The sequence below is a fragment of the Phodopus roborovskii genome, unplaced genomic scaffold, assembly GCF_943737965.1.
Source record: "Phodopus roborovskii unplaced genomic scaffold, PHOROB, whole genome shotgun sequence".
Lineage (NCBI taxonomy): Eukaryota > Metazoa > Chordata > Mammalia > Rodentia > Cricetidae > Phodopus > Phodopus roborovskii.
The window spans coordinates 35096895-35120294 of record NW_026126418.1 but is presented as its reverse complement, the minus strand read 5'-3'; the positions used below and the strand labels follow the sequence as shown (position 1 = coordinate 35120294).

Below are 23400 nucleotides of genomic sequence, written 5' to 3'. Positions count from 1 at the left end.
GTTTTGTTTTTGTTTGTTTTGTTTTTTGTTTTTCCAAATAGGGTTTCTCTGTGGCTTTGGAGGCTGTCCTAGAACTCACTCAGTAGTAGACTGGACTGGGCTCAAACTCACTGAGATGCACCTGCCTCTGCCTTCCGAGTGCTGGAACTAAAGGCGTGGGCCACCACCACCACCCAGCTCATTTATTTATTCTTAAGCTTTCACAATACATCTTCCAAATTAAAGGAAGGGCATTTAGATATATGGAGGTGGGGAGGAAGACCCTTGGAATTAAAATTATATGTGTTCATCTGTGAAATCACCAGTTGAGCTAGTGTCTGAAACTATTCCTCTTCCAGAGGTGAGATGTTCTCAGAACATAGGGCTAATTGGAAGAAGGAAATAAAGAGAATGTGCACTGCATAGCCAGTTCAGTTTTAACTTGGAAAATAGTTCACAGTACCTATCCTAAGAACCAAGGGAAGACAACTGAACACACACCCTAGGAACCAGAAGCATCTTTTCTTCTAGTACATCCTAATAGACCATATAAAGCAATCATGAAATGTATGAAACAGGACAGAGGACACAGTTCAGTGGGTAGGACATTTGCATAACACTATTGAGTCCTAAGGCCTAGTAGCACACAAAAAAGTCATCCTAATTGTTATTAAAACGATTTTCCCTGGTGGCATGTACTTTCATTCCATTCTGGCCTCAGCCAAACGATGTGCTAGCAAACATGATACATGCACAGACTGAAAAATGGTCGAATGCAAGGGCTTACTCATTCCACCATCGTCAAACCAAGTGTGGACTAGTCTAGGCAAGAATCACCATTAAGAAATAATAAATGCTCGTCCCTAAAGCAACTAAATTGAGGTATTTTGTTGTGCAAATGCCAACTGATGCTGTCTGCATTTGAGAATCAGATCTAGAATCATTGGGAAGCAGAAAGCAACCCTTATACAGTAGCCACACTCACTACAGTGTCTTCCAGTCGTGGCATTGGTTTCGTCTTCTCCGCCTGGGCAGTCTGGAACTCCATCACAAACTTTATCAATTGGGATGCATCGTCCAGAGCCTGGGCAATGCCATTCTCTTGGGTAACATGTATGATAACGTTGATTACTTTCTGAAAGGGAAGAAGAAAGAGTTCTAGACCGCCCTAGAGATTGTGCTACTCTTAAAGACCCATGGTTGAAAGGAAATATGGGCCAGGTGAGAACCTGTCTGTTGCAGTCGAGTTTACCACCAGCCTCTTCACCGAGCTCCCATGTGATCAAATGGAATTATTTAAGTACCACATAAATTTTTATGAATGAGGCAGCCAACAAACATTAATAATCCAAGAAAAATGACAAAGCATGCAATCAATAGATGCTTCTAGAATAAGAGTGACCCTCTATCTGGAACTGGACTGGAAGGGTAAAAGGAGCCTGTTGTGTGGAATGGATGCTAGACAACTGACAACTGAGGGAGGGAACACTGGTGACAGGGGCATAATGAATACAGACAGCAATTTACAGGAGGCTGCCTGTACCTGCCCATCCTGAATTCCAGGCCAGTTTCCCAGGGTGGCCTATCCTTCACATGTTATTACAGGCCTAAAGCATTTTTAAAGGCCCTAAAGTCTAACAAAACAAATTACCTTTTCCCTCCTTCCCTGGCACTAGTAAAACAAGTGGTTTTGAAGGGAAAAGAAAAGTGGTCTGAATAGATGGCTCAGAGGTTAATTAAGAGCACTCTTCCAGACGTCCTGAGTTCAATTCCCAGAAACTACATGGTGACTCACAACCATCTATAACAGAATCTGATACATAAATAAATAAGTCTTAAAGCAAAGGAAAAATGAAGGTATAAAGGGCGAGAAAATGTCCTGCCTACTATTTCTTAGAGATGGGAAAGAAAGGATTGATTGATCAATATTGCATCTGGGTTCTAGTGTGGTTTCCTAGAGGAAAATGACTCTTGATAGGAATCTTGTCTAGTCCTTACCGCATTCATCTTCATCACCAGCATCTTGGCAGTCATCATCTCCATCACAGACCCAGTTCTGATTGATGCACTGGCCATTGGAGCAAGTGAAATGATGGCCCCCACAGGTGTCATAGGCTGGAAGAGAGCAACAACAGAGCACTACTAGAAAGGCACCGTCACTGGGGGAAAAGTGTTCATTCATAGCCTGCAGTCAGCTCCTAGAAACTGATGCTTCCACATCAGTTTGAGCCTTAGTAGATTGACAAACATGAAAGAAAAAGAAGGGAGGGAGGAAGGGAGGGAGGGAGGGAGGAAGAGAGGGAGGGAGGGAGGGAGGGAGGGAGGAAGGAAGGAAGGAAGGAACAGAAGAAGGAAGGGAGGCAAAAATAGCAACTTTGACTCCAGGAAATGAACTCAGGTGCCAGAGAACAGAGATGTGCAGTGGTGATCAGGACTCTAGACATGCCAACACTCAGCACTTACTGATTTTACCTAAGCATTGTAGCTGTCATCTATACCAAAATACACTCCGCAGTGCCTCATTCTCTTTAATTAACTCAGAAAAACAGGGAGATGGGGCACCATCCAATCAAAGCAGTTGAGAGATTATTGTAGTAGGTAGACAACCCCAGGAAGCTGGTGACTCATGGGAGCTGGAAAAACATTTACCATGATGTCTTCTAACTTTACAATATTCCAAGAAAGGAAGTTCAGAATACAGCTAAGACACAGAAATATTGGTTGAGTCAGAAGGAAAGATGCAGAGACAATGAAAGTCATTTACACCAACCATAGGAACTTTCTTGGCCTTCTAACTTTAATGCAGTAGGAATTTCAAAATTGGAGCTAAAACCAGTATTAGTAGGAAGGTCCCTTCCCTCTCAAATCTACTATCAAGATCAGAGTCCTGTGACATGTTGTGACTTGCAACTCAAAGAATGTAAGAAAGAATGCAGGCTATCAGCAAATCTTTGCCTCTACAGAGATCCCTGGAGGATAAAGGAACCCAGGTCAAGCAATACTAATAAGGTTGGAGCAATAGCCCTTCCATTATCTTTTGGCTTCTTCTGCCATCAAACAGATTTCTTCAAGGGGAAAAAATGCATTATGTTAGTATATGGGAGAAGACGAACCACCCCTTATCACATGACCCAGCATAAGGAAATCACCGTACTGCAATTGTGTTCATCGCTGTTATCTTCACAGTCATTGTCATGGTCACAGATATAGGCTCGAAGGATACACTCTCCACTGCCACATTGAAATTCCCTATGTGAACACTGTGTAGCTGCGACACAAGGTGAAAAAGAGGAAGAAAAAGAGATAATTATCACCATCTAATTTCATTGGAAGGTTCTACCTCATATTTTAAAAGTAACACATTGGGCAGTGGGCACTGACAACAACCAATCCATGGGGAATAGAAAGAGCCAGATTTGTAGCTTCTGCCAACATCCATGGTGTAAATACTCCCACTGGTGGATGATTTAAAACAACTAATATGGATCCAGTGGACACAGGCTTGAGAACTAACTGTATGTATTCGTCCTCTCAAGTCAGTATAAGCCAGCTCCAGTTTCCCACACCTCTAAGTCACATGACTTACTGCAGTTGGCTTCATCGGAGGCATCCCTGCAGTCCACTTTCTGATCACACTTCTGACTCGTGTTATAACAGGCTCCATTGGCACAAGTGAGCTGATCACATGTTGGGTAATCTATTTAAGAAAGAATAATAGTAAAAGCTTAAATTAAGGCGTCGGTTTCATAAATACCCCGTGAGTGACTGCCATGTGCTAGGCGCTGAGTGTGAGACCTCCTGGAAACGGGAGTGAGGGAAAGGTGAGATGAAAGCTGAAGAATTAGAAAATGATTCAAAATGGAGCTTCCTCCCACATAATACACAGTACATCCTAGGAAACTCACGCCCTGCTATACATGTCCTGGGAAATGAAGGGCTGTTTCTCTCACGGGAGATCAAGAAAAAGAACGCGCCCAGAGACAGGGAGACCTTCACCAAGGGCAGAGAAAATAGCCAGTGGCTTCTTACTCAGCCTGCTCATTTTCTGTCAGCATACATGAATACCACACAGGGTAGGCGATCCTAAGAAAACGATGTCTAGTAAACCTTTATTGTGTCCTTTATGTAACACTCGAGCTCACAGATCCCGCCTTACTTATTTTAGAATCAGGAAGTGAAACTCCATTCAGTGTATCAAAAAAGATGTTTACTGTTCCCTGGGGATGGTAGCTCAACTGTAACTCTGGGAAACTGAGGCAAGAGGATGGTTTTAAGTTTGCGGAAAGAAGGCCTGGGCTCCATAGTAAGCTCCAGACCAGCCAGCCTAAGACACGGAGTGGACATCTGCCTGAAAAAAGAAAGAAGAAAAGAGGAAGACAAGAAAGGCAGGGGAGGACGGGGAGGAAGGAGAGAACAAAGAGGAAGAAAGGAAAAGAACTGATCAGTATTGCTATTGAGTTACCTATCCCAGGTAGGTACAATAGTTAAATGCCTCTTTTTGAATATCTGCTTTGCTTTGTTACTGTTTATATGGTGGCAGGGCCTTTCTACGTAGCTCAGGTTAGCCTAGAATTCACTATGTGGATCAGGCTGCCCTCAACTCATGATCCCCTTGCTTCAACTGCTGGGGTTACAGGTGTGTCACACCACTTCCTACACAGTATTTTTCATGTCCTTCACACAAGCATCTCCTTCTGGTCTGTCTTTCTTTTCTCACTGAGATTCTCAAGTTGTTTTCAGATGTATTTCTAACCAAGGAAAAGGCAAGTCTCAAAGTGAGATAGCACATCCCTACCTCAAAGCTAAAACTGTGCTGAGCAACTTTAAATTTATTCTGACCTGAATTTTACGATAGCCTGTAACTGAGTTTGTACTTAAACTGCTCCTTCCCTTTCATTATGGGGATGCTACCGTTTGCAAAGATGCCTTTAATGGGGCCACACAACTCTGTTTATTAATTCTGCCTCCCAGAGATGCAAATGGTCAGGTGTGGACCTCACTCAAAGCCCTTCCCCCTTACCCCCCCCCCCCCACCGTGTACCAGATAGCTCCAGGAGTCAGCATGTTATCTAGCCTTCTGAGAGCAGCATCAAGCTGAAAGCCAGTTCTCTGCCAGCCCCCTGGCCAGATAAGCCTCCTGTCAAGGGGAAAATTTATTTGGGTTTGGACTGTGGCTACCACATTTAAGGTGATTGTTATGGCTAGGAAGGCTCTGGAATCAAAGTGCTGGGCAGGGCTCTTATTTTCTCCAGCCATAAAACTTAAGGGAGATTTAAATCAGTATCCTCTGACAAGGCTCTACCCCACAGCTAACAGGGCCAGCTTGATGTCATCAGGGTAGTATCAGGATAGCCAGAGGTCAGCACTCTGAAGGAAGAACAAACAGCTATTTTGTCTCCATCTAAAATGATAATGAATCTCTCTCAAACAAAGGAGGACAACTCCCAACCCCAAACCCTGTACACCTTCTGGTCTCTGGTATGTACATAGCTTGGGGTATATCCCCTCTTTGGATATCCACCCATAAGAAACAGGTCCAAATTTTCCTTGCTAAAAATATTGAGGAGTTTCTAGCTAAGACATAGAACAGCAAGTCATAATTGGATAAGTTTTTCACTGAGCAATACCTAACACCCTTCTTTGTGAGTTTATATATTTGGCAAGCATGCACCTAACCTTATACTTTCTTTTTTTTTTTTTTTTTAACCCATGGAGCAAAGCCATCCAGTGACCACAGTGTCTTGCAAATTGATCAAGCAGAGAAAGTTCAGTTCAAGGAAACAACACCCAGGAGCACTGCCTTGTTTTTGTGCCTTGAAGGAAAAGACTGATAAAGTCCAATTAACTAAGACAAAAATGTTACACTTCCTCACACCACACCCTGCTCCTCCCCAACCAAGTGACTTATTTCCCACAGATTGACATCTGCCATAAAATATGCATACAACATTGTTCTTCCCTTAAAAGATTTGGTTTTGTGCAAGAAGCTTTCATGCTATAGCGATGTAATCAAGGAGGTCCAGGCAGGATGGCACCAGGAAAGGTAGGCAGACCTAGGAAGCCAGCTTGGTCTACTTAGTGAGAAGTGGACAGCAGGAACTATAAAGAGCCTCTCTCAAAATAAAACCAGAATCCAGGAGGGAGCCATCTGAATACAGTAGAGGATCTGAACATCTATGAGTGCAATCATTTACCCCAGAAGACACAGCTTAAGGTACTATTCTTTATTATCTTACGAATACTGTAAGAACATTGACAAGAAGGCATAGGTCTTCAGTCCCAGGATCTGGGAGGCAGAGGCAGGTGGGGAAATTGAGGCCACCCTGACCCACATAGTGAATTCCAGGCCAGCCAAGACATGGAGACTCTGAGGGAAAAAAGGAAGAGAGGGGAGGGAGGGAGGGAAGGAGGGAGGGAGGAAGGGAGGGGGAGAAAAGGAAGGAAGGAAGGCAAGAAGGAAGAGAGGAAGGAAGGAAGGAAGGCAGGAAGGGAGGGAGGGAGGGAGGAAGGAAGGGAGGGAGGGAGGGAAGGAGAGAGAGAGGGAGGGGGAGAAAAGGAAGGAGGGCAGATGGGCAGGCAGGAAGGAAGGAATGGAGGGAGGAAGGCAAGCCCAAGCTCACCAATCAATATAAGTGAAACAAACACTACTTAATGTTTTGTACTCTGCTCTCAAAGAGACTAATCCAAGGATGTAATGATTTGCCTAAAAAGGTTCACTAGTTTGACCAACATTCGATCAGGAAAGTTAAAGAAGCAAGAATCATCAACGATATATTAAAAACTAGGTCACAGAAAAATGTAAAGTATTCAATAAATGATTTTTTTTCCATCCACATGAGGTGAACACCAATTATTTTGCATTTTATAGATGAGAAGCCTAAAGCAGCAAGAGGTTGAGGAAAGTCTCCTGGTTGGTAAACTGGAGAGTCAGAATTTAGATTCAAGCAATCAGCCTCCACAACCCATGTGTTTAATCACCACAGCAGACAGGGCTTCCGAGTAAGGAATGGGGGGGGGGGGGGATTAAAGAATGATTGTGAATGGAACCGCCATAGAAAAAATTCAAATCCCAGTATTCACCAGGCTGCAAATTTGAGGCCAGAAAAAGTGAACAAAGTGAATTTCACACTAGCCTGGTCTACAGAGTGAGACAGACTATGGGTGAACAGATAAAGAGGAGGGAGGGTGGGAGGGAGGGAGGGAGGGAGGGAGGGAGGGAGGAGGAGAAGGACAAAGAGGGGCAAGAATGGGAGGAAGAAGATGGAAAGAAAAGGAAGCAACTCAAGGCAGTGGTTTCTTTCTCTCAACTTCCCATCCACCTTCTGAGGCCTAGAAAGTTGACGCCAGTTCCACATTCTTTAACCTCATGGTGCATTCTACAAAGATGCCAATTTGATATGCAAAGCAGGGTTTAAAATCTATCATCTGTGTGACCTGGGGTTAGACGCAGATGTGCCTAAGCTACTTCAGCCCTCCTCCACCTACACACATACAAACTTGCAAGCTAAGCTCTGACACAAGGGCAAATGTACAAAACACCCTGGTGTTGCACACATTTATAAAATGTGCCGTATTTAGCGACACTGTTCCAATGTAGTGAGGAGCTGTGGAGCCACGTGTCAGAGCCAAACACCTCGATCCCATTCCTATCATACCCTCACGCTTGTCCCCAGTGGCCAGCTCACCAACCACCAGAAAGAGTGTGGCTTCGCACAGCTTCGAGGAGCCCATGCCAATATGAGGACCAGCCGTTCCACAGAGTGCTGCCTTTATCTCAGTACTGTATTCTATTTCACTCCATTCCATCTATTCTACATTATCCTTGTCAACATTTAAATACTGAAATCAACCTTCTTGTCTGAGTTTGAAAACAGTTCAGACTACATAGCACAGAGAAGGAGGAGAGAGGGAAGAGAGCGGGAGAGAGAATGGCAGGTTAGATCAAAATTCTTACAGCTTTTAAACTGTTTCAGACTATCATGTATAATTAACATACATAATGCACTAATATAGCTGACCGTGGTACCACACACCTATAACCCCAGCAATCTGGAATAGATCTATACACTGCATTCCAGGTTAGGTTGGGCTACCTAGAAAACTGATGTCTCAAAAAAATAAAACTAATGTTATTATTATTATTATTATCATTATTATTATTTCATACCACAAATATCAAAGCACTTTAGCTGTGGAATAAAATCCCTGCTCTTGTAGAATTCTCATTCTGTTTGAGGGGATGGAATAACAGACAGCATAAATGCTACCCAGAATATTGTTGTATACAACAAAAAAAAAAAATTACCAAAGTAGCCGGGTGGTGGTGGCCCACACCTTTAATTGAAGCACTCCGGAGGCAGAGGCAGTTGGATCTCTGTGAGTTCCAGGCCAAAATGTTCTACAGAGCGAGTTCCGGGACAGGCTCCAGGTTACACAGAGAATCCCTGTCTCCCCCTCCCCCCCCAAAAAAAAAGTGTTCTTAGGGACAGCTGTGTGTGGCTTTGTTTTGATGGGGATAGAAGGGAAGGAATTGGGCAACAGATGTGATCTTAGAATTGTTATAAATACGGGAGATATTTGTTTGATGGAAATTAATAGATTTTTCTTTTCCCTCTTTTTCCTCAAATTTCAGGACCCAGAATCTTGGCTGGATGTGAGGATGCTAAGCAGGTACAACTACTGTGCTCCGTGTCCCAGGGTCACTTGAACAAGGCTCATTGGGCAGCCAGTTGTGAACTGAGGCAGAACAGTGTGTTCTTCAAGAGAACCCTCACAGTCCAGGCTGACTGTCATCACTACTCTGTTCCAACTGCGGCCCCAGCTGGAGTTTCTGCAGTTAGACACATACAGGAAAACGTTTAAATTCTGAAAAGAAAGTCAATACAAATGAGCCACTGGGGACAAAGCAATCTGGGCTGCAAGCAGACCAAATACCTCTGCTTACCCGCAAGAAAGCCTCCATTGTAACAGGGATTTTACCCTTTCTTTGGCATTCCTAAGTAACAAAAGAGAGGGCTGCAAGCCCATGATAATTAGCGATAGTTTTACTCCCACCAAAATCGCTCCTATCTGGTGCTCAATAAAAAGAAATAATCTTTTTTACCTCCCTGAAAATGGCTACTATTTTTGAGCAAGCGAAAGTCACTTCGGTATATTAAATGAATAGCCCATAATTGGTGCATTGTTCTGATGTTTATCTAGACTCTGCCTGAGTGCTTTGGCTTGATGCTAATCCCATTACAAGTAAAATGGACTGAAGTTTTGAGTCTTTCTGTTCTTTTTTTTTTTTTTTTTTTTTTTTTTTTTAAGAAATGGACAAGCTGTTTAATATCAGGTGCCATTTTACAGATGACCAGATTGAGTAATAAAATAACTGGAGGGTAGGGATGGGGGGTGAGCCTATACCTCTTTCAAAGCTTTTAACATAGATAGAAATATTCCTCAAGGTGTAGAATAACCAACAGTACCTAAAGCATATGAAAATATAGCAGGCAAAAAGGCCAGATGCATTAAGTATCTCTTACATCATAGGAAATTTACGTAGGGGACAGAGCAAGAGGCCTGGCCTCAAACACCACCTGCCCCACACAGCCTTAGTTCTGGGATCAAGCATGCATCACCAATGCCTGTCTCATACTTTGAGGTCACAGATGATCCTTTTATTGGTACCTTTATCCTGTTGCCTTTCTCCCATCCATTCTCTACCTCCCACCCACCACCCCACCGCCCACCCTCCACCTCCCTGAGAAGACTCCAGCACATTATTCTCTGTTCTGGAAAGGAATTCCTGGAATGGACACAAGGTGTTCTGTCTTGGAGGGCAATGTCTTGGCTTTAGAAACTTGAAAGAGTGGGGATCATAACATAGAGGTCTGGTCTCACTGGCAGAGCTACAAATAACAGAGCCAAGCTTCTTGGTCTTCAAATACTGGGGAAATAAATTATCTGGAGTTTTTCTACTTCCATTATTATCTGAGAGCTATTTCTAAGTTTCTGACAGATCAAGACCCATTTCTGATACAAAGTTATTTCTAAGAAAAAGAAGGGGAGGTGGAAACTGGGTTTGTCCACAAGCTGTGACTCCAGGCCAGAATAATTACAGTAGCAACAGAAAATGTGTCTGGCTTCTGGTTAAGTCTCACTTAACCCTTGATCACATAGGAACACTAAAGCAACTAACAGCTGCTACATGTTTAAGCAGATGTTAAAAAATAGCTAAGATCAGCAATGATTGACATCATAAACATAGAGATAGCTTGGCATGATGCACTACACAGAGGACTGTTCCTTTGACGCAACAATCTAGAAGGCTCATGCATCTGTTTGTTCTGCCTGTTAGTCTTTTTCAACTGGAGCAGCAAGAGAGTGGTCTTGCTCCAAAAGACATTGGACAATGTTTGAAGACTTTTGAGTTGTCACATGAGGACATGCTATACTGCATCTAATAGACATACACATAACAGTCTAGAATTCCAAGATGTCATTGGTGCCAAAATCGACAATGTTTTAGATCCAACTAACTTCCAGGAGACAGAAAAGACATGTGAAGGACAACAGAGAATGCAACAAATAAAATCCAGACTGGAAAATGATAGGACAATTGATATGACTGACTTCCTCTTCCTCCTCCTTCTACCATCCCCTTCCCCACCTGCTTCCTTTTGAGTTTTTTTAATTATTTATGTGTATGAACTTTTAAAACATCTTCCACAGTAAAAGCCATAAAGAATAACTTTTTAGAATACAAACTATCAGCTAGGTATGGTAGCACAAGCCTTTAATCCCAGTATTCAAGAGGCAGAGGCAGGTGGATTGCTATGAATTCAAAACAGCCAGAGCTACACAGTGAGACCTTGTCTCAAACACACACACACACACACACACACACACACAAAAAAAAAAAAAAAAAAAAACCTATGTAAACTTCAACCCAATACATTTTATAAACTTTCATTCCTAATACAAAGCATAAGTCGGTAGTGATAGTATGTTTATAATCCCAGTACACTAAGTAAGGTCACAGTAAAACTGAGGCCAGTTTGGGATGCATAAGGCATGTCCATTCTGTGAGATGTTATTAGAATTCTGACTTCTTCCTTATAGTCCCTGTGGAATGGAAGTGCTTCTCACACCAATTTATAGTGACAGTAAGTAAATACCAAACCCGGCTGTGGTCCCCATACACACACACACACACACACACACACACACACACACACACAGGCATTTTGAAATGGTTTTTAAATGTATGTCTCTGGAGTGAGGCATTGTATGCAGGTGCAGGCAGTTGCCCACTAGGTCAGAGGCACCGCATCGCATCCCCTGGTGCTGGAGTTACCGGCAAGTGAACCACGAACCACCTGGACTGCATGCCGGGAGCAGAAAGTGCTACCTTTTGATCCCCACAACAGATGAAAGCACTAAGAAGGAAGTACGAAGGCTCCTCCTTTGCTGCTTAGTGAAATTTGAATACATTAAAAACAAATGCAATTTAGCAAAAAGAGATTTACCTAAGGCTTGTGTGCATGGAAGAGCGCCTAATATGTCTCATTCCAGAAGCAGGGATCTAGACCATGAATCTCTCTCCTCACTTCATCAAGCACTACTCAAAGAGTAGTTAAAGTCTGGTGAGATGGCTCATTAAATAAATGAACTTGTCACCAGGCCTCATCACCTGAGTTCAATCCCTAGACCCCACATGATTCTGGGAGAAGTGATCTCCCCACATGCATACACACACACACACACACACACACACACACACACACACACACACACACACACTAAATAAACTAATCTAAAAATAAAAGCTCAGTCCCTTCCCTTCCTTGCTGTGACTACTTGATTGCTCATATCCCACCTAGTTCTTCCCGAAAGATCCAAAGCAGTTGTACTAGCAACACGGGCTTAGTTGGAGGATACTCACATGGAAAAACTCCAAAGATTGTCTCGGCTGCCTTTTACTCTCTCAAAGTTGAATTCCTTTAGTTCCAGGACATTTGGAATAAAGCTTCATTTTTACACATTTGTAAATAAAGAATAAAGACACAGCCTGTGGGCTGGTGGTACAGCTCCTGGTGCTGTCTTTGAAAAAGACAGGCCTTTCTCCTGCTAGCGGCCAGACTCTGAACTGGAAGACAAGCTGTGGCCAAGCATGGCAGTCTATACCCTTGAAGTTTTAGTTCCTTTACTTGCAAAAGAGTATGATGTCTGCCCTGCTATCCTAATAACTGGAACTCATAATGCTCTGAATTCAAGAAGTGCCATAATATGCAATTTATCACCAGTGTATGTTCGCTTCACAAAATAGCAAGCTCATGATTCATGAACACTCCAAGTATATGCACGCACATGTGCGCGCGCACACACACACACACACCACGTCCTTACCAACTCTAAAACTACCAGTGTCCAGTCAATTATCTGCATAATGTCCAAAATGAAAGGAAACAGAAATGAACTCCTGGTCATCCTGTATCCCCAATGGGATTACAAGGGTTTACCACCACACCTGGTTTATGGGGATCCAATCCAGGTCATGATGTACACCAGGCAAACACTCAAACAAACTTCTGTGATATTTTACAGGATCTCCTGTGTAATCCTGGCCGGTCTAGAACTTGCTATATATGTTTGGTAGCTGTCCTGAAACTCCTAAAGACCTGCTTGTTTGTCTCTGCATCCCGTCACACCCAGCACCTGACAGTTTTATATAAACCTCAATGACTCCTCTTTGCTTATTTCATAGTATACAATACAGCAGTTCCAAATTTGCCTGTTATTATTTATACATTATGCATGTATCCCTTACTTTATAGCCAACAGTTACAAATTGATCTAGCTGTCATTATACAGAAATACATTTTCAACATGTAACCATATTCCAAAATAATCTGGAAAAAAAAATAGTCAAAAGGAGAAAAACTGAGATATTATATCTGGAAACGTAACTGAATCAATGTAATAAAACTGTAGATTTTGACGAAAATGGTTCTTGTGCTCTATTACTCAATGAGCTTCGGGAATCCTGTTAATGTTTAAAGTTTCTTACTTCAAAACCTTGATGTGCTAAGGAAAGGCAAACAGAGTGTCTTAAAAATAGACTGCTATCAGACCATCACCCCTAATCCACAAAAGAATCTGCCATGAGCTTTCAGCAACAAGAGGCATATTGTAGGCATTGCTGTCCATCAACAACTCTAACAAGTTGATTAAAATGCCAAAGGTGAAACTAAACACTGTACAAAGACTGAAGCAGACTCACGGCAGTTTCTCTCATCGGATCCATCGGAGCAGTCGCTCACGTGGTCGCACCTGTATTCGCTTGGAATACACTGACCATTGGAGCATGTCATCTGCTGACTTGAGCACGTGTTCCCGGCTGGAAGGAAGAAAGAGAACTTCACTTAGAGTTATTACCAAGCACAGGCTAGCCCACCGATATTTACCAATATGAAAGATGATACTGGAGGACAAAAATAAGCAGAGAGCATATATTTGATGTACGCTTCACAGTGACACACATAAAAGCCTTACACTATGAAGCGCAGACATGTTAGCTAATGTGTTTAGTACAACAGACATTTAAAAGGTGTATGACAGAGGGTGAAGCACATATGGATATTAATCAAAGTAAGGGGTGGAAGGATAATTCAGTGGTTAAGAGAACTAACTGTTGCTCTTATGGAGGACCTGGGGATCAAGTCCCAGCCCCCACAAGGTGTCTCACAACCACCCATGACTCCTGTTACACAAGATCCATCACTCCCTCTGGCTTCACAGGGTTCCTGCATGCACACAGTGGGCATAAATTCATTCAGGTAAACAGACATACACGTTAAACTAATGAATGAATAAATAAATACATCTTTAAAAAAGAAGACCACAGGAGTGGCTCAGACACACAGAATTCCAGCATTAGTGTCACAGGAAGGAGTGATGGCACACGCCTATATTGCCGGAACCTGAGAACACAAAGTAGAGGCAAAAGGATCAGAGTTCCAGGCTAGCCTGGGCTACTTTACAGGGAAAGGGAGACATTCAGGGTGGGGGAAGAAGGATGGCAAAGACATTTTCATATAGAAGAATAGACCAAGATAGTTCGCACACACAACAGCTGGGGACAAATAGATAACTGCCCCAAATGGATAAAAAGACTGTTTCACAATAAGCATCTGGGCAGCATGCAGAGAAGGCTGGCGCAAGGAATGACATGCTTTCGGCCCATAAAGAACATTTTCAGAAAGAAAAAGACGTGGAAGCAGAAGCATCAGTGTCTTCAATGGGGGCCACTTGAAAAGCACACCATCGCTGGTAAAAGGTTTATTGGACATTTAGTTTTTGTTACTGTTGGATCTCACTCTGTCACTGTGGTTAGCCTGCAATTCATTGTGCAGCCCAAATGGCCTCAAACTCACAGCATGTGCTGATAGCCAGTCTAAGTGGATCTTCGCAGCATTGTCAGGCAGCACCTCACACACAGGCCACTCAGCTGCAAAGCACCCCATGAGTGGATAAGTGAATGGGACAAGTGAATAAGTCTTGGGAAGGGTCAGCCAGGAGCAGGAGCCTGAGCATGAGTGTGAGGGGCAAGGAGGATCAAGAATAGTTTCTACGTCCCCAGCAGCAGATTCCAGGGGGGCTGCGATTTCTTTTTACACCTGTCAACAGCGTCTTTTCTTCTACTCACAGAAACCTATTTCAATAAAGTACAGGCAAAAGATCTGGGACCTAAGCATAGACCTGTGTTTTCATCAGCCCACAGAGCAAAGAATGGCAGGACCATCCTGAAAAGGAGCTTGCTGGCTGCTATTTTAATTTTAGCTATACTTCAAATTGAAGCCTGGTGAGTTAACCAGTTCCAAGCCTCAGGGGTCTAATTCTGTAGTGTAGCCTCACTTTGTATGACCCAGCCTCTGAGTGAGATTACCAGCATATTACCTAAGGCCTGGCCCAGTGTTGATAAAGAATCTGCTCACTTATCTCCAAAAGGCTAGTCTTCAGGTGTCAAAGAACCAGAAGAAAAATCCCGCTCTCAATGCTTACCGCAATTTTGATGTTCATCCGCGCCATCTGAACAATCCTTGTCCTGGTCACACACCCAGGAATGGGGGATGCAGGTCCCCTCAGCAGGACACAGGAAAAAGCCTGATCCACAGGAACGGGGAGCTGAAACACAAGAAGAGAGGTCTTAATGCTGGCACACATCTGCCCTGTATAACAGCAGTGGTGCTTGAAAAGAACCTATGTCAACGCTTGCTCCACACGGTTGAGGGTAATTAGTCAATAACCGTTAGAGCAGCCTGCCCAAGTTCACTGTCAGATCATCTGAGCAATGGCATCCAATAATGTATAAACAGAGAATAAAGCACATATACATAGCACAAATCTAAGGAAAATTATCAAAATCCAATTCATGTAAAAAAAAAACAGAAAAACAAAAACTAAGTAACATCCATGATGAGTGGTAAATACGTTAAATGTAAAGAGAAAACCAAGAATAGGTATTTCCACATTTACTTGTTTTAGGAATATTGGTGAGTTCTGAGCTTTAATGTATGCATTCTAAAAATGAAGCAAGTGACATATGCAAAAGAGCCATGTAATGCTGGCTGTCGTTGTCACAAGCACCGCTGTCATTGTCACAGGACACCATAATGTCTGAAGACTAAAATTGTCCATGTGTGCTTGTATCCTAGAATAACTGTTTGTGCATTTCTGCCCCTGTTACTTAAAAGCACTATGAGCCCAGGAGTCAAAGTGTATTACTACAGGATCATATGACCGTGTTCCACAATATCATACTCCCTAACCACAGCTCTGCTCATTCAAGGGGTGACTCGGAAAATAAAAGCATCAACTAGACACTAGGAAGAATGCAAAAATGTCCGAGTATACCCAACACGGAATAAAAGTTTGCAGTTTTACAAGCTCCCAGGTATCTATTTGTGCTCAACGTGTGAGAGGCCCCAAACTTACTCTTCATCCCTCCCACTTTCAAATGCATGACTGAACTGTGACTGCTCAACTGCGCCATGGGGTGGCCAATTCAAAACAACACTCATGTTGTCACCTGTTTCAATGCCTGTTGATCTGTCAGAAAGGACTTCGAAGTCCATTGACTCATTGCCTCTGACAAGTCAGGGGGAACAAAGGGCTTGAGGACAGTGACTTGAGAGCAGCCTGTGACCCTTGTGTGGCACCTGTAATAAGTGACTCAGCTAATCTGAAATCTACTCAGAACAATGCTGAGTAGTACATAAAACTATACAAAGAAATGTGTGAAATGGTTTAAAAGTAGATAAACAGCTAAAATAAATATGGTGTTGTTTTATCTAGCTAGTTTAATAGCATAAAACCAAACAAGTCATTATTGTATGTTCTTCATGGTAACTCACAAGTTGGTCTACATACACACCAATATATGCTCTCCCTGAATTATAAGCCACAGTAGCTCACATAACATCTTTTGATTTACAGAATTTCCCAGGTGAACAGCCAGCAAACAATAATTTTTCAAGCTTCAGAAAACCAAGTATAAATTCATTCTCAGTAAAGCTCCAAGTCATCGGCTCACAGCAAGGAACTGATGTAAACTGAGGCCCTCCCTACCAAGGGAGTAAAGCTGACACCAATGCCAGCCAGTTCACAGTGTTAGCCCAGCCCTGGGTCTGCCACCAGAGCACAACCTCTTGCTCTTCTGTCCTCCCATTTCCTCTCTGTTACAGCTGAGATCATACAGCACTTATTTATGTCACTCGAAACAGAGCCACGTCTGGCTCCTCATCACTTACGACAACCAATTTCGTCTGTGTCATCCAAACAGTCTCTGGTCCCATCACACCTCCAGGCTGCAGGAATACAGTATCCATTGTCACAGCGAAAATTCCCACTGCCGCAGTCTGTAATAACCAAGAAATAGACATTATTTGAAGACTTAAGATATTGAGAGACCATGTCTCAAATGAAAACGATAAATCTTTTAAGATACTGCATGACAGGAGAAGTGGAGAGGTACTGGGAGGAGTAGAGGGAGGGGAAACTGTAATCAGAATGTGAGAAAAATATTTTCAATAAAAGAAGAATAAGTTACCTCATGAAAGAAATACAAATTAGGGATGAAATGAGAAAAAAAAATATTCAGCTATTTAGTAGCAAAAGAATGCAAATTATGTGTAAAATTAGGGAAGCAATTCCACACTGATAACATAAAAGACATTTGTTTGGACATCTGCAAGAAGGATACTTTCATACACAGTTGATTAGCGCACACCTTGACACGACCTGTCCAGGAAGCTATTTGACAGCATGCACCTTGCTGTTTAAAAATGTTTACACTGCCAGCCATGATGGCACATGCCTTTAATCCCAGCGACTTTCCCATCTACATCTCCTTTTCCCTAAGGAATTGGAGATGAACAAATTAGCCTGTATTCCCTAGAAATAGATCACTTAGTGAGTTTGTACATTCCTTGGGGGTATTTTTGCAAGGGAGGTTGTTCAAAAAACAAAATATTGATCAAGATTCGAAATATTTTCACCACAAAAGAAACTACAACACTCCTATCCAAATACAAGCAGGTTGTATTTTCTTATATCTATGTTTTGGTATATTAGGGATCAGTGATAATGGTTAGAAAGAATTTAACAAAGACACAGGTTAGAGTAGCTATACTAACTATACCATCATTTGTTTAGATGTGGTGTTTTGATCCCCTCTCTTACATCTCTTAACTGGCATTTAAATTCAGACCAACTTTGGCTGCTTTTTTCAAAAACCAATGTGTATGTTGTCAAGTTTACAAAACAAATTTTCTGCAATTAGAGGGCACAAACATGGCCCCAAAGATTAGCACACCCACACCCCAAGTGGCAGTGAAGTTGGAAAGGGGGTGTGACTTAAGCTCATTTCACTTTTTTTTTTTTTTTTTTTTGCAAATATGTCCTGCAATGGCCTTTGGGAACTAATCTAATAATATCTAGCCAGTGATCTTCCCAAGAATTTTGTGCCAAAGAGAAAAGTTTCTTTAAAGAAGGTGACCAACACAAAACCAACTTGGGGAAAATTCAAATTTATTTCACAAACCCAAGAAATAGCATTTTTCAAAGATCAAAAATTATATTTTCCTTCTTTTTTTTTAAGCAATCATGCTAAATGAGAAAATTCAGGTCTCTTTCTATAATTAACCCCACCTTAGCTAAATATACAGATCAATTACCTACTCCTAGAATAAATAAACAAGATGTTATCCTGACTTGTGTAAATGCAAGCGTATCAACAGGAGACATAAACAGAGCTAAGTGATCTATTCCTAGGGAATATAGGCTACTTTGTTCATGGAATGTTCAAATCTGATTGTCTGGTAGTGACACCCTGATTTATAATGTATGCTGCAAATGGTCAGAAACTTCCCTTGGCTAGATGGTGGTACCGAGTGGTACAGGAGTACGTACACCCAAATACCTTCTATAGACTAATGCATGGTGGTGGTTGGTGGTGCGGGCCTGGGGTTGGTGGTGCAGGTCTCTTATCAACTACCTTTAAAACACAACAACCTCCCTTGCAAAAATGCCCCTAAGGAATGTACAAATTCACTCTGGAATCCCAGAACTTCTCATTGGATTTTGTTCTACAAAGCAATATTTCCCTGGGAGATTAGAGGCTTTGGAGGTTCAGCTGTTAACACAACATATATTAAATCACTTTTATCAATCAGGTCTATTGTTAGCAATCCAACAGAATACATTTATGAGCTTAATGTATTTGTGTCTCTAATAGCTAATCATTCCTGAATGAAAAATCATAACCGCTATAAAGGACAATCTGTCCAGAGTTTTATATTGTTGCAGAAAAAAAATTCTTAAGGTAGCATATTGCCTGCTTTGAAAATGTACACAATTGTTCATATTTCTTAAGTAATTTTTAAAGTCAATCCAACTAAAGTTTGTTTTGTTTATTTTAATTTTGCTAAAATACCAAAGTAAAATACTATAAAATATTATAAGGTAGCTATAAAAATTATTGTTGTGAAACACTTCAAAGCCAATTATTTGAAATTTAAACTAAAAATGATGGGGAATATTGCATTTAAACTATAGGCCATGATTTCCAGTGTATCATCCAATTGCTATATTATCTAAAGTAAAACCCCAATTTACTTAATTTGTCAGTATTTCCATGATAAATTGTTAAATTCATCTTTCAGTGGGAACTGCATGCCTGTTATAACTCTCAAATGACCGTTTGTTTGAAAATATCTCCAGAAAAAAAAAACAAAAAAACATTGCTATGTGGTCTCTCAGAAGCCAACCAAAATCCTCCATTGGTGCCAGAAGTGTGCCATCCATTCTACCATGAAGAGAATGTGTGTAGTTTAAAAGCAAACTGTTCGAGGAAAGGTCCAAATTAGGTCTTGATTACAATTGCAGGTGCCCCCAATTTCAATCGGTTCATATGTATTTTTAAGTGTCTTGTATTAATGAAGCAGCCTTAACACCCTGGAAAGGTACATATTGATGATCCTTACAGCAACCTTGAGATATATACCATGTTGCAGAGTGCTTCAATAATTTGCTTGACATTCAGCAGTAAGTAATAAAGATATTGCTTGAACCTGGCAGTTCCATATCGGTAAGTAAGTCCCGCTGACCAGTGCTCTATGTTCCCTTTCATGCATACCAAACTATTCTGTACTCAAAAATGAACGTGGGCTTTTCATTCATTTCCCACAAAATTGCTATGAATCATTGAGTTCATGAGTCAGGGTTGTGTGGACTTCCACAGAACTCATGCACTGTTGGGAAGAGAAGTGCGCTCTACTATTGAAACTAATATTGCACTAAGATTTGAGGGATTTTGCAGCACTCAGAAACAACAGAGGGAAATTCAAAAAAAAAAAATGTTGATACACTCTAGAAATTTAAATCAAACATGGAGATGGCCTTTACCACTTTAGAATCCATGGGTATGTGTGTAAGAAAAGACAAGTTTTCTTCATAAGAAGCCAAATCCAAAGTGTCCAGGCCTACGTGTTTGACTAAGAAAATGTTAACATAAGAATTGGAGTAGCATGCACTCGAGAGGCAGAGGCAGGCAGATCTCTGTGAGTTTGGGGCCAGCCTGGTCTACAGAGCTACTTCCAGGACAGGATCTAAAGCTACAGAAAAACCCTGTCTCAACAAACAAAACAAAACAAAACAAAAATAAAAAAGAATTGGAGTAGCAGATAGTGTCCAGAGGAGGCAAGAAATAATTGTATTCCAGGGCAGGGGATGGCCACTAGATTGACAAGGTCATCATTTGCTATCTCTAGCAGGACTCTGAGGATTGTAGAGTAATGAAGGCACACACATCAGGAAACCGTAGTAACAGAGAAATTGCAAATAGGAATTTATGATCCTAAAGTTTGAGTAAAATGAAGCCAGGTACGGTGGCACATGCCTGTAATCCTAGCACTCAGGAGGTTGAGACAGAAAGAGCTCTTGGATGAAAAAACAAAACCACATTGAGAGTCAGGCTAGCCTGGACCACTTAGCAAAACTCCAAAGAAAGTGAAAAGAAAACAAATGAACTAATTTGAAACAAAGACTATAAGGAAGTCAAGTTGTCTTTTAAAGATTATTTACATGCATGTGCTTGCTTATATGAGTGTATGTACAGCATGTAGGAATATGTAAATATGCAGAGCTGGAGCAACAGGCAGTTGTGAGCCACCTTATGTTGGTGATGGGAACCAAAGTCCTCTGTATTCTTACATTTTTGGTTGTGAGCCTAGCCTTTAACGGCTGAGCCATCTCTCCCACCCCTACGAAGAAAAAAAAAAATCTTTAAAGAGAAAACAGTGCATCGTTATAATAACCTTTTTATTCTTTTCCATAATTGTGTGTGTGTGTGTGTGTGTGTGTGTGTGTGTGTGTGTGTGTGTGTGCTGTTCGTTACGGGTACCAAGAAGAAATACACAAGCTGAGCCACCTGTCTGATATTTTAGCTACCTGTCCTAGTATTTTAGGTTGTGTTAAAATTATTCTTACACATTATAATGCATTAATTGGTGTTGTGGATTTTATTCCTAAATATTTGGTATCTGCAAATGTCCTCTTACCATCCTGAGGCGCTGAAAATGGAGCCTAATAGTTTATAAACTAGATTAAGTATACAAGAGAATTTCAGGTCCCATTTAGTGTTCTGTAACAAAAACCAAGCAGCTAAAACGCTCCACGGAAAGCAAGGGCGTGGTCTTGCTTCGGTTTCATTAGTGAGCACATCACTGTCCAGTCACCATTAGGCTGGGCAGGATGGCCCACATGATTTGTTATCTTGGCTGTCAATGAAACAGCATAAAGTTATAAACAGATAACCCTAAATCTCCAAAGGACACTGACCTTCTATGTAGGTCAGAGGTGGAAATTATACTGAACCATTACTCATTATAAACAGAACTTAGTCTATCAGCTTTAAGGGATTTGAAGTGAAATATAGAAAATGTGAAGCAAAAACTATGGAGGATTAAGGAATTGCTCTATGTTTGTTTTGAGTTCAGTGAAGGAATTGTCACTGTGATTTATCAGTTGCACACATTTTGAAAACAGACACAAAACTTCCTTCCTCAGGGGACCAAGTGTTTGAGAGGAAAAACATGTGAGGATCTAGGGGTAATAGAGAGGGTTTGGGACAAATCACTCCACAGCGTTGACTTCAGACAATGCTCCATTGGCTGCCATTTGCCTCTTTTCTAAGAAGAGAATCTGTGAAGGGGTTAAGATTACAAGAGTGGAGGAGGAGGGAGCTGTGAGGAGCGAGCTGATGGCTAAGCCAGATAAAAGAATCTGACCTAAGTTCGATCCCCAGAACCCATGTCAGGAGAGAGCAGACTCCCAGAAATTTTTTTCACACTTACACCTGTGCCATGGCATTTGTGTACATACACACACACACACACACACACACACACACAATTTAAAATAAAAAGAAATCTCTTTTTAAAAAACTTAAGTGGGGGTGGAGAGATGGTTCATCAGTTAAGAGCACTGAATGTCCTTCCAAAGGACCTGGGTTCAATTTCTACAACCATATGTAACACCAATTCTAAAGGATCGGCACCCCTGGAGAGATGGATCAGCAGTTAAGAGCACTTATTGCATATAAAATAAAAATAAATAAATCTTAACAAAATTTATAAATAGAACTGAAAGAGTATGATGTCAAAATCACTAGAGACACAAAAATAAAGCCCCTGATTCTTACATGCAAACATTATTTTACTGTTTATGGAGAAAATAAGGACAGGAGTCTTCTTCATAGAACTCAGACCATTCAAGACTTGCCCAACAACTACTAATTGGGTACATATACATATCTATTGGATCCCCTGTATGAATGATATATTCTTACTTAATATGACATGATATTAACCAACTTCCCCAGAGTCACAAAAGGAAAAATGTCTGTCCAGTTCAGACTCTCGACCTGTGTGATTCTGGACCTGTAGTCACTCCCTCACCTCATTTCCCACAACTCCAGAACAGGATTTCATATGGTTTCCAGGGAGAGCATGCTAATCAGCACAACCCTGTGAGTGTATTAACAGACCCATGTCATAGATGAGTTACTCAGCTCATGGGTTCATACCTAAGCAGGCTGACTCCAAGATTAGAATGTACTAGTAGATAATTAAGGTCTCAATAAATAGTAAATACAATGAAATGACAACTAAAGGCTAGTTGTGATGGCACATACTTGTAATCCCAGCACTTCAGAGGCAGAGGAAGAAATATCAAGAGTTCAGCCAACCCAGACTGAGTTTTAAAAAGTGACCCATGGGATGTGTGACCAGAAGCCCTTTGCAAAGCAGAACAAGACTCTCTAGTCTTTATGGGTAGTTGGTAGAAGAAGGCCAGGAGGGTGGAGGGGGAGAGTAAGTACAGAAAGAGATGACTAGAAAGGGGAGTTTTAGGGAATCAGGTAGAAACTCCCAAAAATCTACAAGAATGACTCCAGCTAAGACTCCTAGTAATAGCCGACAGATAGCCTGAACTTGCCATCCCCAGTAATCAGATTTGTGACTGCTCCAACTGTCAGAAGTTTTATTCAGTAACTAATGGAAACAGATGCAGAGACCCACAGCCAAACATTAGGCTGAGCTTGAGGAATCCCACTGAAGAGAGGAAAAAATTGTAGAAGTCAGAGGGGTCAAGGACATCACAAGAAAACACAGAAACAACTAACCTGGGTTCACAGGGGCTCAGAGACCGAAGGCTACATAAGATCAATCTAAGCTCTCTATATGTGTGACAGTTGTATTGCTTGGTCTATTTGTGGTACTCCCAGTAGTGGGAGCAATGGCTCTCCCTAACACCTTGGCTGGCCCTTGGGAACCTAATCCTCATACTGGATAGCCTTGTCCAACCTAAATACAAGGGAGG

General features: G+C 41.6%; 1 protein-coding gene across 1 annotated transcript in view; it reads right to left on the bottom strand.

The window, feature by feature from the left end:
• Lrp2 (LDL receptor related protein 2) overlaps positions 1-23400 on the bottom strand; it is a 145728-nt gene that overhangs the window by 100790 nt on the left and 21538 nt on the right. Inside the window, exons 2-8 of the mRNA XM_051184531.1 lie at positions 16773-16880; positions 15025-15147; positions 13244-13360; positions 3566-3676; positions 3134-3247; positions 1978-2094; positions 965-1114 (exon numbers count right to left, since the gene is read on the bottom strand). Coding sequence (XP_051040488.1) covers positions 965-1114; positions 1978-2094; positions 3134-3247; positions 3566-3676; positions 13244-13360; positions 15025-15147; positions 16773-16880 — 840 coding nt within the window. The remainder of the gene's footprint in view (positions 1-964; positions 1115-1977; positions 2095-3133; positions 3248-3565; positions 3677-13243; positions 13361-15024; positions 15148-16772; positions 16881-23400) is intronic.